Source organism: Nipponia nippon, unplaced genomic scaffold (assembly GCF_047370975.1).
Source record: "Nipponia nippon isolate SJK-2023a ecotype South Korea unplaced genomic scaffold, ASM4737097v1 scaffold_4, whole genome shotgun sequence".
NCBI lineage: Eukaryota > Metazoa > Chordata > Aves > Pelecaniformes > Threskiornithidae > Nipponia > Nipponia nippon.
Window position 1 is genome coordinate 18792062 of NW_028262358.1, and position 13219 is coordinate 18805280.

At 50.3% G+C, this 13219-nt stretch overlaps 1 protein-coding gene across 3 annotated transcripts in view; it reads right to left on the bottom strand.

Annotated features, from left to right (window-relative positions):
- The window catches only part of GALNT14 (polypeptide N-acetylgalactosaminyltransferase 14), a 103777-nt gene that overhangs the window by 21523 nt on the left and 69035 nt on the right, over window positions 1–13219 (bottom strand). For all 3 annotated transcript variants that reach the window (XR_015708808.1, XM_087776829.1, XM_087776830.1), the window contains exons 5-9: window positions 10707–10772; window positions 8502–8623; window positions 3796–3883; window positions 3034–3118; window positions 1547–1650 (exon numbers count right to left, since the gene is read on the bottom strand). Coding sequence is in view for 2 of the 3 variants with exons in the window: in XM_087776829.1 (XP_087632955.1) it covers window positions 1547–1650; window positions 3034–3118; window positions 3796–3883; window positions 8502–8623; window positions 10707–10772 (465 nt within the window). In the remaining variant the exon portion in view is untranslated. The remainder of the gene's footprint in view (window positions 1–1546; window positions 1651–3033; window positions 3119–3795; window positions 3884–8501; window positions 8624–10706; window positions 10773–13219) is intronic.

The following is a 13219-nucleotide window of genomic DNA, read 5'->3' on the forward strand; positions in this document are numbered from 1 at the left end:
TCCTCACCTTTCCCTTTGTCACACCGATGCCCTGAGGCAGCGTTACACCCTGCAGCACAGCCAGCACATGTTAGGTCGGGACCAGCCTCCCAGGACACAGCACCAGTAAGGGACACATGGCGCTCTGTAGGATAGGCCATAACCACACATAAGGAGCGCAACACCTGCCGTTGCAGGGCATTGAGCAAGCTGCTGGAATCGAGCTTCCCGGGTGGGCAGGCTGTCCCGTCACTGTTCATCTCCCCGGAGCAGCTCGTGCTGGCTGCTGTCAGAGATGAACGAGGAGCAGAGACGGACAGCGGGTCAGGCGCAGGGTGGCAGTCCCTCTCCTCCTGTCTAGTTCCCTTCTGGAATGCTTTGTTTGGGCCATTGATCCAGCGGGGGAGGCGGGAAGGCTGCTGCTCCCTCCTAGGTTTCCTCAGAGCCACCCCACTCGGAAGAGCAGATGCTTTGGGACAGACCAGTGGCAAGACACCCACCCACAGAGAGAAAGCACGAGGGCGAGAGATCCTACTGCATAACAAGATATAAATAAATAAAATATGCTAGAGGAAAAAGGCATGTGAAGGAAACAACAGTGCCAGGCAGAGGATGGGTTACTGCAAGGAGGCAGCATCTGTTCCCTTGGATGACTGACAGCATTGCTGTATGTATTAAGACACAAGATCCTTCCTTCCTTGCTAGCCATACTCCCCAGAGGTGTGAGCTATTAAAGCCAGGTTCTGATCTGTCTCCCTGACATCAAGTGCCTCCCCCTTCTTTCACGGATACAGTCTATTGCTCCGATTTGCAGCATCGCTACAGCTTCAAAGAGAGAACAGCCCAGCCTGATCCAGCTCCGCTTGACATGGGGGACAAGGGACAGGCTGTTACCTCTTTCACGTGCCCTCTCAAGTCTGCATGGAGGAGATTTCTTAATGCTCATCTTGCCCTGTGATAATGGGCAGAGGTGACTGAATTTAGGTTAGCTCTTAACCTTTTTTTTTTTTGTGCAGGAAAAAACAATAGTGTCAAGGAGAGCCTGGCAGCGCTCAGCCATCTAGCAATACAAGAATGGATAAGCAGCCATGTTGCTTTGCCACCTGCTTGTGCCATGCCAATGGAGCTGCTGTTTCAGGCACTCTGCAAATTCAGGAAGGCACTGATGCCTCAGTTCATAGCTTCAAAATGCTATCGTCAGACAATGGAATAAGACACATCTTTGCTTTATTAATGAGAAAATAAGATCAGGAAGGAATAGGAGGGTGCGTGCGGTGTTCTCTCATCTGTTGGTAACACCAAAGCTGAAAACTCTGTGGTTTAGGGTATTTACCAATAGAAAATCAAAGCAGCATGGAAGGCAGGGAGTCCCAATTACCAACAATTGCTTAACACTTCCCATCATTCATGGTTGTTGGATCCCTTACTCACGTGAGACCGTAACCTATGAATGTGAGGGAAACCATGGATAGCATTCAAAGTGAAATCCAAAATGACCTTGTATCCATCTGGCATGACTCAGGAAGAGAAGCCAACACAGCAAGGTGTAGGAGGAAGAGTGACTCACCGAAGTTCTCCCCACCCCAGATGTCCATGGCACTGTCATACTTCCCCAGGTGATTGAACCAGGCTTTGTCGATCACAAACAGCCCCCCGGCAATGATGGGAGTCCTGCAGAATGGGTAAGGGAAGAGGGGACACTCTCAAATGCTGCTGCAGCACCTCAGTGTACAGAAGCAGCCCTTCCCTTTGCCTCCTCTTCCATCATCAGGACGTTATCCACGTATCTCCTTCTCACCAAACAAGGACAACACACCTCAAAAAGCATATGAGCCTTTCTTTCAGCCGCCTTGGTATTTTGCTGTCAATCATAAATTGCCTGGCACTTAATGACTGGCTAATGCACCCATCAGCACAACTCCTACAAGCCCAAAGTTCACAGCCCTGATTGTAGGCTTCAGCATCGAAAATGCACTTAGCGCTCGGGGGGGTTATTCACTCAGATGGGCTTTTTGCCTGGAGCCAGCCTATTAAGAGCACCATTCCACTGGGGAGGGGAAGGCAGAGCCAATTCAGAAGGGCTTTTTAAAAGCCATCACTAGCTGTGTGATCTTTATTTCAAAACAGGGTTATTTTTCATTCTTTGGATTCGCTAAGAAAACTGCACAGAGAAGGTCCATGGAGGAGGGGAGGGCAGACCCAGAAGACAGCTCGAGGAGACTCGCCATTTCCTGGCACAAGTCCTGCCTCCATTCAGTTGCAGATAGTGTGGATGCCTTGGCGTAGGCTTGGGAGGAGCTGGGGCGACTACTGCGCCCGGGCAAGTCTCTGCAGTGCCCTGCATGGCAGAATGACCAGGAACGCGAGGCAAGCCTTTGGGAAGTCAGCGAGAGCTCCTGTTAACAACAGCATCCTAAGGAGCAACAGTGCTTTGCTCCCCTGCGAGCTTTCGGGGGCCCTGAGCTTCCTCCAACACCTGGTCTCCCCCATGCTGCACACCCCAGCGTTTCACGGCTGGGGAGGCAGACACCAGCACTCGGCTGGCTGCCAGGAGAGATTCTGAGCAGAATGAGGGACTCCCTCCATCCCACGGCATGAGGACAGATGGCACCTCTCCTGTTCAGTTTTACTATTTCTCCTGCTCATCCTGAATTTCTGAGGAGCCTTCAGCAAGGTCCAGAAGAGCAGTGCTGATCTGGAAGGGCTGGACTAGATACCATATTTTATCAAGTGGGCTGAGGACACTGCCTTATTTTTAAGTGATAGATGAGCTGAGAGAAGCAGGGGTCTAGAGCACTGGGCTTTTTCTCTAACCATATTAAGCCATAAATATACCCCTTCTACCTTTGCAGCACCCTCAGGCTTCAATGTTGGGAGGTGAAGCTGTACTGCAAAACCCAAGCTAGCCAGGAGCTTGCTATACGTATTAGAAGTTCAGAGCTGCCCTGGAAGGAATATCACACTGCTACGGTGCACGGTGACACACATGAGGTCAGATGAGACGCCTGTCCTGCCCCATGTTCCTCAGGTGCCTCCTTCCCCCTCCTGACTTACTTAATGGGTTCGGTAGGATCAAGTCGTTTGGCTTTCTGCTCTGGAGAAAGCTGCTCCCATTTGAAATGAAGACTCCAGTCAAAACCTAAAACCAAAGCAGAGAATTACCATGGGGAAATTAGAAATGGGTATGGATTAGGAGGCAATGAGGGTTGCAGAAGCCATGTTTGATGGAATATTTTCCCCACTTTCAAATGACTCAAGCCATGGAGATGCAGCTCTTGGGAGAAGAGTCCAATGACTAACATATTTTACTACTGCATATGAACAAGAAACAACACATTGCATTATGATTGCAAAGTCAAGCACTCCAAAGGCAGGAAAAGTCAGAATTAAAGCTGCTGATGAAACTTTACTTTGTCCCCTTGTGCACAGAGATACACGCTCTGATGGATATTGCATGCTACAAATAGCACACGCATACTAATAAGCACTACAGTCACATCCTCCATTTGTTGCCTAGACATCCCACATCTCTTTTCGGCACCCCAGCTTTCAGTGCTGCCAAGGGCGGCTTTGACATGACCCTTCTTTCCTGCTTGACCGCCTTATCCATTGTAGCAAACACATTCCTCGCGCCATGCTTACCTGTCTCTAAAATAGCCTGAAAAGAGCCAGCGGGGAGCAATGAACAGTGCTAATGCACTTTCTGCAAGATAGCAGGAGCCAGCAGTGTAGTGCAGAGCCACCAGCTCCTCGGGCCAGTGCACTCTCACACCACGGGACGGACGCCCACGGGGCACGCACGTGGCTTGAACTCACCGCCTCTGAGGTCCGAGGAAGCCGCCACATAGGCAAAAGTGTCCAAGTTGATGATGTCAATAACGGGGCTGACCACTCGGGTGGGATCCTGGAAAGCAGAAGTGAAATGACCCATGACTTCAGATCACACCGCTCAAACTGGTCAAGGGATGCTCTAAACTCCTGGAGACACCAGGTGGCTGGAAATCTCGGTGTCATTCAGGTTTGTTAGGCACAGGTGCCTATCACTGCCTCCTCCTCCTCAGCCATCACATCAGTTCAACCAAGGAATTAATGGCAGCAGCATCAAGCAGCAGAGGTATTGCTGGGAGCCAGCCGGCAAAAGAGGCTGGGAAGGCAGGCACCATCGCTCCTGGGAAAGAAGACGGCATGCTGCTGGCCACTGAGCTAGCATCTCTCACCATCTTTGGCTTCACCTGCAGTCTCTCCCTCCACAGGCTGTGCATGTACTTGGCGCTGAACTTGGCTGGATGCAAACTCCGCCTGCCATTTGCAAATTCACCAATGTATTCCCCTTTCACCTCCCTTAAATACTTTTTACTGGATTTCAGGCAACAAACAGGCAGTTGAAACAACAGAGGAAAAACACAGGCAGCCAAGCAGCTTAAATACAGGCATTTTTCAAATGTACAAACTATGGGGATACAGTTAGAGTTTCGCCAAAGGTGTGAAAGGGTTAAAAAAAAGACCCGAATTATTTTAAATAGTTGGTGGTGATTTAATTAACATCTTGTTATGGGCAAAGAGATTATACAAACAGTTACGAACAAAAATATCTACAGGAGGAAGAGACTCTGACAGCTTTGACTGGTCTCTTATCTCCCTTTTTCTTTTCAAAAATCCCAAACTCCAATTATAGCTCAAACTTCAAGCTTTTACCCTTGCCAGATCAAATCGTTTCTCACAGCCATGCAAAGAAAAGCATCTGAGCACACATGAGGTTGCTCTCTCGCTTGGAAAAGACTTTTTGTTTTAGAAATTAGTCCTAACAAAGAAGTATTCGAATACAGCTGTAGGAAGAAGCAACCAAAGGCCATGAGCCAGGAGCTGGACTAGGGCTCAGGTTTTCCAAATGAGCATGACAAATACTTGGTATTTCCATAACAACGTCAAGTCAGGAGTCTTAACATGACTTTCTGTGAGTCAAACAACTCACTGAAATGGCAAGGTCTGCTGTACCTACTACCACATGGAGAAGGTCAAGTTGTGTCCAAGCACAAAGAGCCTTTCAAACCCATCATAGCTGCTGCGTAGTGCCCCTCAGACTGCCGCAGCTCACTATTTCCAAGAATCCTTTAGTTGCCTAAGGGCAGGGAAAAGGTTTTAAGCAAAGCATCGGCTTTGTGTGCCAAACACTGCAGGGAAAGGATCATATCCAGTCATTTAAAAGTTGCCCCTCAAGCATCTTACTGGTGAGCACTTCTAACTAGCCCACACTCATTTCCAGTTTCAATTCCACACCTATACTCACTGCATAGCACAACTTCTTGCAAGAAAATTCCCTTTACCTCTTGGCTGAGTGCATTACTGCAGAGTGCTAGCAGCTTTCAGCAGTGCAGCCTTCTCCCTGCCTCGCTTTCCCTGCCATGTCATGGGGACATTTATATTTATTCAGCTTTCACGAAGGCCTCTCTGACCCTCAATAGAAAAGCACGGCATGCTCAAGAGCACAGCACTGTTGCTATGATTTATTTTGGGTTGAGCACCAGATCTTATTATAGGCAGCTTTATCTTTCTGTTCTTTTGGTAGTCAGGGCATGTTAATATTAACAACACCCAAACCTTCAATCCTCTTTCACATGAAATTCTCAAAAACCTGAGAATGCATTTCTCCAGTACACACCTCAAACAAACCAAATTATGCAATTAAATCAACAGGAAAAAAACTCTGAAAATGGTCCTGAAGACAATGGATGCCTTTCAACCTTGGAAAAGGACCTTGATTCCAGCTTGTCTTCCAACCTCTACATCGTGGCCTTATAATGGACAACAAAACAGGCCACGGTTGCTCCTCTGGCCCCACAGCAGCATCAGGCAAGGCGAGAGGGCCAGGCTGCCCCTCACCTGCCTCCCCTTGCCCCAGAAGAGCACCAAACTGGGGGGGGGGGAATGCTTGAACTGGAAGTAGGGGGTCACCATCCACTGGTTGATCCCAGTGCCATTTGCCCCAAAATTCAGTTTTGGGGCAAGCTCATTGAGTCATGCTGTAAATATGTCTTGGGCTGGATAATCACATTGTTAGAAACATTATTCAGTTGAAATGCACCGTTAATGACGTTAGAGATGTTTGTTCCATAAGTAAAAACAAGAGCCCGCGTGCCCACGCGCTCACAGTCATACGCTTACAAATACGCTGGTGCAAAGCACCCACCATTGCTGCCACTCCCTGGGACACGCACCCTCCCGGGCACAGGTCCGAGACCCCCCAGGCCCCTTCTCTTCCCCCCACACCCTTTCATTTGCTCCTAGACTTTCTAGTCCTGCTTGTTTCCAAACCCACGTGCCGGGCACGCGCTGCCCACACCCGAAAGGGAGCGTGGGCCTGGAGGGGGGATGCCATCGGCTGCCGGGAAAGCTCGACGTGGGGCGCAAGGGGGACGTTAATGTGGGTGCATGGTGGCACATATAGGCGCACATGGTGCGTTTCCCACCACAGAAAGCTGCAGGAATAGCTGCTCTGTCCAAGAAAAAAAAAGAAAGAGAAGCGACGTGCAGGGTGGCTGGTGGTGGCGAAAGTGCCAGCTGTGCTTCAGGGCACTCATCACTCCTTTGCTTGAAACTTAAATCACATTAGCTCAAAGCAGACTGTTCCTAGGAGTAACACGGTAAGAAAATGCTCTTTCTAGGCAGCTAATCCTCACCGCAGCGGTTGGACAGGGAAGCCAGCTCTTTAGCACAGCCTGAAGGTGGCAGCAGTAACATTTCATACAGTTCATTGATCAATATTTTAACCCTGATGGAAAGGATGGGTACAGTGGGTCTGGAAAGAAGGAAACCAAAGACCCGCTGCCCTTATCCTGCAGTTTTTGCGAGCAGTTAAAAAGCAAGCAAGTGGGACCCCACTTGCTTTGCAAGTCCTTCAACACTCTTCATAGTAGGTCTCCATTGCTGCTCTCAGCTGGGCTGCAAGACAGCGGGCAGGATAAGTGCAGCACAAGCTTACCAACTGCCTTACTTCCAACCAAAGATTTAACTCAGAAGAGCAAATAAAAAGAAGTTCACGGAGGTGATGTTTGCATGTGATGCTATATTCAGACCACGATGCAGTGAAACTCCTATGGCCATGCTGCACATGGCATCCGCATTCACCTACCCCACGGGCGCCGAACGTGGGGCACAGTCCCAGAGCTGCGTGGGAAAGCAGCTCTGCCTGTCCCCTTCCTGCTGCCACCACTGCCCTTCTCCTGCCAAAACACAGCAAAAGCTCTGCCTGGGAAAGAGGCAATTGCTCTGGATATTCCTCACGGAAATACAGCAGGCCTTCAGCAGAGAACAAGGAATGCCTGCCTTAAAAAAGCTCAGAGGAACAACCGATGCAGTAAAGTTTAGTGGTGAATCCCACCCTGGGGCAGGCCAGCTACGAGGCTCGAGTGGGGTATCATAACGTGTGCTCTCGTAATTCCACCAGAGCTGTGATCGATAACATGAAAAGGCCGTTTTCATTATATTACCATTTATCAGCAGCACTGCGGCCCAGCCTGCAAACCGAGGTTGGGACCTCTCCAGCGCTGGCTGCACTACAAAGGCCAGCAGCACCAACTGCTCTCACCCACCGCAGAGGGATCTGATCTGGTGCTGTGCTCCCCTTCCCCTCGTCCCATCGCTGCTGCGCACAGGGGACGCACAGCCCAGCCAGCACAGCTATCACATATGGCGGCCTGAAAAGCAGGATGCCTTGGATGAGGGGCACCGTGAACACCAGCCGAGCAGGTTTCTCCATAACCCACTGCCTCAGCTTCCCCTTGCTCCTCAGCTGCCCTTATTCCAACATAATTCAGTAGTTTTAAAATTACCAAGTAATAAACACTAGCAATCAGGAACCAGAGGTGTAGCAAGGGTGGAGGAATAAGGCACAGCGAAGGGAAAGGACCATGCACCCGTGCTGGAGCTGAAGGCTTCATCCCCTGCACCGTGCCAGCAGGTCACCAGCACAGAGCTCCCTCTGACTCAAGTGACAAGGTGCCGGGAGCCTCCGTGCGCACGTCTGGTGAGAGTCGCCGCCGGCAAAAGGCGAATGTCATTGTCTGCTCCGAAATCAGCAGAATTTAAATCCTATTAAATCAATTTATTAGCGCTTAATTTGCATGAAATTAAATTCGGCCCCTATTCAAGGAGCCGTCACTCCCTTAAATCATCAGCACTGAGCATTTTACATGAGCCTAATTAAAAACTCTGCTGGAGCACTGCCCACGTATTCCCCTTTCACCACTCAACCTGTGCTTGCCGGTTACAGCCCCACTGCCCCAGGAGGCACCTTGTCCCACCCACCCACACGCCCTCCCGTCATGGAGACGATCCCACCTGGCTGCTGGCTGGAGGAAGACCAGCAAAGGCCACTTCGCACCCCAAAAGCTCATCGCTTTCTTACTCGGATGCCTGCATGCAGTTGGTTACGGTTGGGTGGTCATGCCCATTGAGAGGGAAGAGGAGGCGGACATCAGCGATGCGTCCCCTGAGGGTGGCCCTGGCCTCTCAGGAGCACTCACCTCTTTGATCCTCTGCAGGAGAGGAAGTAGCCAGTCCTTATTCACCTCACAGTGACTGTCAAGGAAGGTCAGGACTGCTGCTTCTGCCACATCTGCCCCTCGGATTCGGGACCGGATCAGACCTGTTCAGGGACACACCACGTCAGCTGCCGCCCAGATGGCTGGGCAACGTCCCTGGGCTCCTCCAGCATCGTCTCCTGCACTCGTGCATCTCCTGGGTTTTGACCCATCTAAACCCCATTCAGATAAAACATGGCTTGGGTTCATTGCCTCTTTCCCGGTGCTGCAAGGCATGTCAACCGTTTCCCAAGATCACCAAAGCAAAAAGCAAATAGCTCCACCAAGATTAATGATTTATGGCATTTATGCCAATCCTTAATTTGCGCAATTATTTCTGCTGTCACCTTCTGGGGCAAAACACGACTCAAAATGCTTTCATAACCACCTGAAGGTAATAAATTTAACACAGATGTAAGTCAGTGGGGAACGGGCCAAGGGAGTTGAGGGTGGGATCAACTTGTGCCAGAATCAGGCTTTTCTTAGACTGCTGACTTTTCCCTGCTGTGCCCCTTTCTGTGTCCCAGTGACCCCCAGATCCCTCTCCCGCCCTGGGGGCACTGCTGATTTGCAGCTCAATGGGAACATATATTTCACCAAGGAAAGAGGGTCAGCTCTTACGGTGCTAAGAGCCCGCTTGGCAGTGAATTTAGAGTCCTTCGGAGCTGGATTGCCGTGTGCGTTTGTGAGAGAGAAAAATTAATGAAGAGAGAGGTCACGGAAAACAGCTGCATGCATGGATTTCACACTAGACTCTTCGGCAAGATCACTGCTCTTAAAGATGCTCTGTTCCTATTTATACAGGAATCAACCGGCTTTCCAACACTCCTCTTGCCTGCAGCCAATGCTCAAGTGAACCGCAACATAGGAAAGGAGATGGTCCGTTGGCAAACAAGGACACACAGGTTGCTCAAGGGGAGCGAAGCTTCTTGATGAAGAAGAAACAGTGGTAATATGAGGGAAGATAGATGCAGATAAAGAGAGCCAGAAGGATTTCAGGGAGGAGACACACATCAGGTCCATGCAGAAGGAGGTCACTGAACTTCATATTAAAATTCCCTAGAGGAAAGGGGCGAAGGAACAGCCTCTGAGCAGGAGGGAGAAGGACTGGAGAACAAAGCCTGGAGCAATCCAGCGTTTGCCAAGATCACCTCCTGCAATGCAGGTCGCCCCTGTATCCTTCTCTGCAACTTGTAAGATCTTGTGGGTAGGCACGGTCTGCTGTACTCACCCCAGCCCTCCCCAAATCCGGGTAGGTCCTGAGGGATACAGCTTCAGTGATGTATTAAGTAAGGTAAGCCCTCCAGGCTGGGTTCCCACATCCTGACTGCTTTATAGAGCACTAATACCCGCAGGTCCATCCAGTGCTGGGGGCGAGCACATATGTACCCCCATAACACAGGAGAAAAAGGTGAGGAGGAGGTGCAGGTCTATGGAGACCTCCCCTACCCTCCTGCCAAAGCAGGCGTGTCTCTTACACCCATGGGGGGGGTGATGCCACCCTGATACCAGACCTGCAGAGCTGAAACCTTCTGCAGAAAGAATCCACAGACAAACCCTCTCCGCTCCTCAGTCTCCCCAATCCGACACACACCTGGACTCACACCTTTGATTTCTAGCATGAAAAATTTCTTTGTTTTTTGTTTTCCTAATACTGCAAAGCAGGACTTGAAAACACCCATTCAGACTATGGGGAGCTGGAAGATGTCTCAAAAGGTTGCCAGCAGCAGCCCAGTAGGACATACATTCATCCTCCATATAGCTTTTCTTAATCTTTCAAATATAATTAATTTTTTTTTTTTAAAAATCCCGCAGAAGCAGCAGGAACAGATCTCCTCTCTTTCATTAGAGCAAACATCTTTAAAAATAAGACCCGGGGCTTTGTTTTGCCTGTTCTAATTTTCTGGCTAATAAGCTACAGCTGAGCCTCATTGGATATCTTAATAGTCCCATCTTTTTCAGCGAGAGAGGAGGGATCCATTTCAAATCCCAGCCTTTTATCACATCTCCTTTTAACAGGGCCCCCCATCCCCACGAACCGCTGACCTCCCTTGTCGCCCACTCCACTGAGGTCCCCCCTGGCTCCATCACTCTCATGCCTCCCAAAATCCAGGTTTCCCACCTGGGTCGTGGGCAGGCACCTCTTACCTTCTCGCTGTCCATTCCGCAAGCACTTCACCTTGGGGAGCTTGCCCAACAAGCGGCAGTCGTCAGCTTGGGAAACACAAAGGGAGGACATGTCACCTTCAGCCCTCACGGTGGCTCTGGCAGCAGAAATGGCCCTAGGGGAGATCGGGAACAGGGAGAGGACCCCATCCTGGACTGGCTGATGGCTTGTTAGGGCAATGACACTGCTGGGGCACAACAGTCTTACCGCTCAGCTCATGCAGTGTAAATCAGGACTGGCAGAGCAGCAGTTTTCATAAAACTAGTGTAAACCCAGCAGATTTACACAGAGAACAGCTGGATTATGCTGTAAAGTCAGCATAGAAGAGCCGTGGTTGGGGTCGGAGTTGGAGTTTTTGCACATTAATGCAAATTACTATTTTTGGTAGCTGCAAAGCAACACATAAGCCGTTTGATGCATGTCTGTGTGGTGGGGCACGAGCCTCCTGGGAGCCCCGAATGAGGAGAAAGGGATGGTGAAAGAGAGCCCCGTGGAGTATCCGAGGGCTCCTCATGCCCGGGGCAGCAGCTGCATGGGACAGAGAGGCCCCAGAGCCACTCACACCCAAGCTAGGGAGGTCCTGCAATCCCAAATGCAGTTGCTGCCATTGCTCTTGCTGCCCGCAGCCCCAGCATCCCTCCTCACCTGGATTCCTCCCAGCACGAGCTGGGCCTGCAGGCAGGTGCACCCATCGCCGCCCCCTGTACCTCCACACACCCACGCCGTGACCTCCACAACCCCTTCGTGCCTCTCAGCACTTCTCTGCCTCTTCTTCCTCAGTGCTATAAACACACACGTATGTGCCCCATCCCTGCCACCCACCCCGTGCATCCACATGTACCTCCGAGTGCTTTCATCCCCTCCAGCAATCTTTGTTGACAAAAGACATCACCGTACTGGTGTCCCTAACAACTCGGGTACAGAGCTGCGTTGCTCTGCACACACCAGGGGAGCAGAAGTGGCAGGGCTTGGCTACAGACCTGCAATGGAAATTTGCTGGGAACCTACGTGCAGAACAACTGCATCCCAGCGAATAAAAGGTCAACGGACAGACAGCGGTGAGAAATGAGACACAACTAGGCACGAGATAAAAGCACCAATTGCTTGGGGTGGGTTGCAGGGAAAAAACTGACCGTGTGTGTATAGCATATTATGCAAATACATGTATATTATGTAAATGCATGCAGACTAGATGCCAGCAGGCTCAGACTATCACAGGAAAGGAGATGTAAGAGAGCTGAGAAGCACCTATTTCGAGTAGCCAAGGGGCTGCTGTAAGTTACATGGGAAACAGGCTCCCCCCTGGTGCCCTGGGATGAGTTTAAACCGAGCCCTGCTCCTTCTCCTCAGCTCATGCCATTGGGTGTGCTGAACAGGGGAGCTGCATTTCTACAAACCTTTCTCCTTTCAGGAAGGCGAGCGCTTTGTCTATTTAGCCAAACAATCAGCATTTACTTTCTCCACCCTTCAAAAAGCCTGCTCTGCTGTACGCCAGAGCAGCTCAAGTCCTTGCACCTGCTCCTCTTCCCCGTTGCAGCCACTCCGCTGGTCCCCAGGCTTGCCTAGCCTGGCCCCCCGTGCAGCAGAGTCACTCCAGAGCTCACCATAATCACTGCAACCCCTTCCCCTGGCTTCAGCGACTCCCCAGGGAGGCGTCGATGCCGAGAAGTGGGTCTCGTGTGAAATCTGTCCCTAATGCTCTCCGAGGCAGTGCCTATTTATAACATCCAAGAGCAAAGCATAGATCCTTTTTTTTTTAAACCTCTCTGGTTTTGTTTCCACGTTTCCTAGTAAATGGCTACATTTTGCAGCTGCTTGAAATGTAAGTGTCACAGACTGCTCGGCCTAGGTATCATCCTTTTTATGCCTGAGAGAGTTTTTTTGAGCACTTACTCTCAGCACCTGGATCTTCCACTCGCCCATCTCACCAGGCAAGGTCTTTAGCTGGGGTAGTTCCCTGGGAGCTCCCGGGGCTTCAGCTACCGCCTTTTGCTGCAGATTGGACCTATTGATTTCACTTGAGTCACACCATTAACCGGGAGAGAATGGCAGGAGGATGTGGGCTGTCTGTGGCGTACAGCGCTATTTACGGTGCCTCTCAGAAATGGGCAGCCCATGTGGGAAATCCTCTTTACATGGGTTAAAAAAAATCAACAATCCATCAAGAGCTGCTGGCCAGCTACGTAAATGTATGCAGAACATATGCATACATCAGGAGGGTCAGACTATTGTTCTTCTGTGCAATTCCAGTGGTTTCAACCCAGAATTGCTCCTGGCTGCAGCTGAAAGCCAGATTAAACACACCATGGCTGCAGCAGGATACAACCGGATAAGGACTGGATTCATGTCTACTGGGCATAAAAATTATTTGCCATGCACTTTTCTTGTATTATTTTAATGAGAAGAGGTTTGATCATTTGATCATTTGGAATTTGAATTCTCCACGCGGTGATGCAAACCCGGCAAAGTGGAGTTTGCTCTCCACACCTACGGA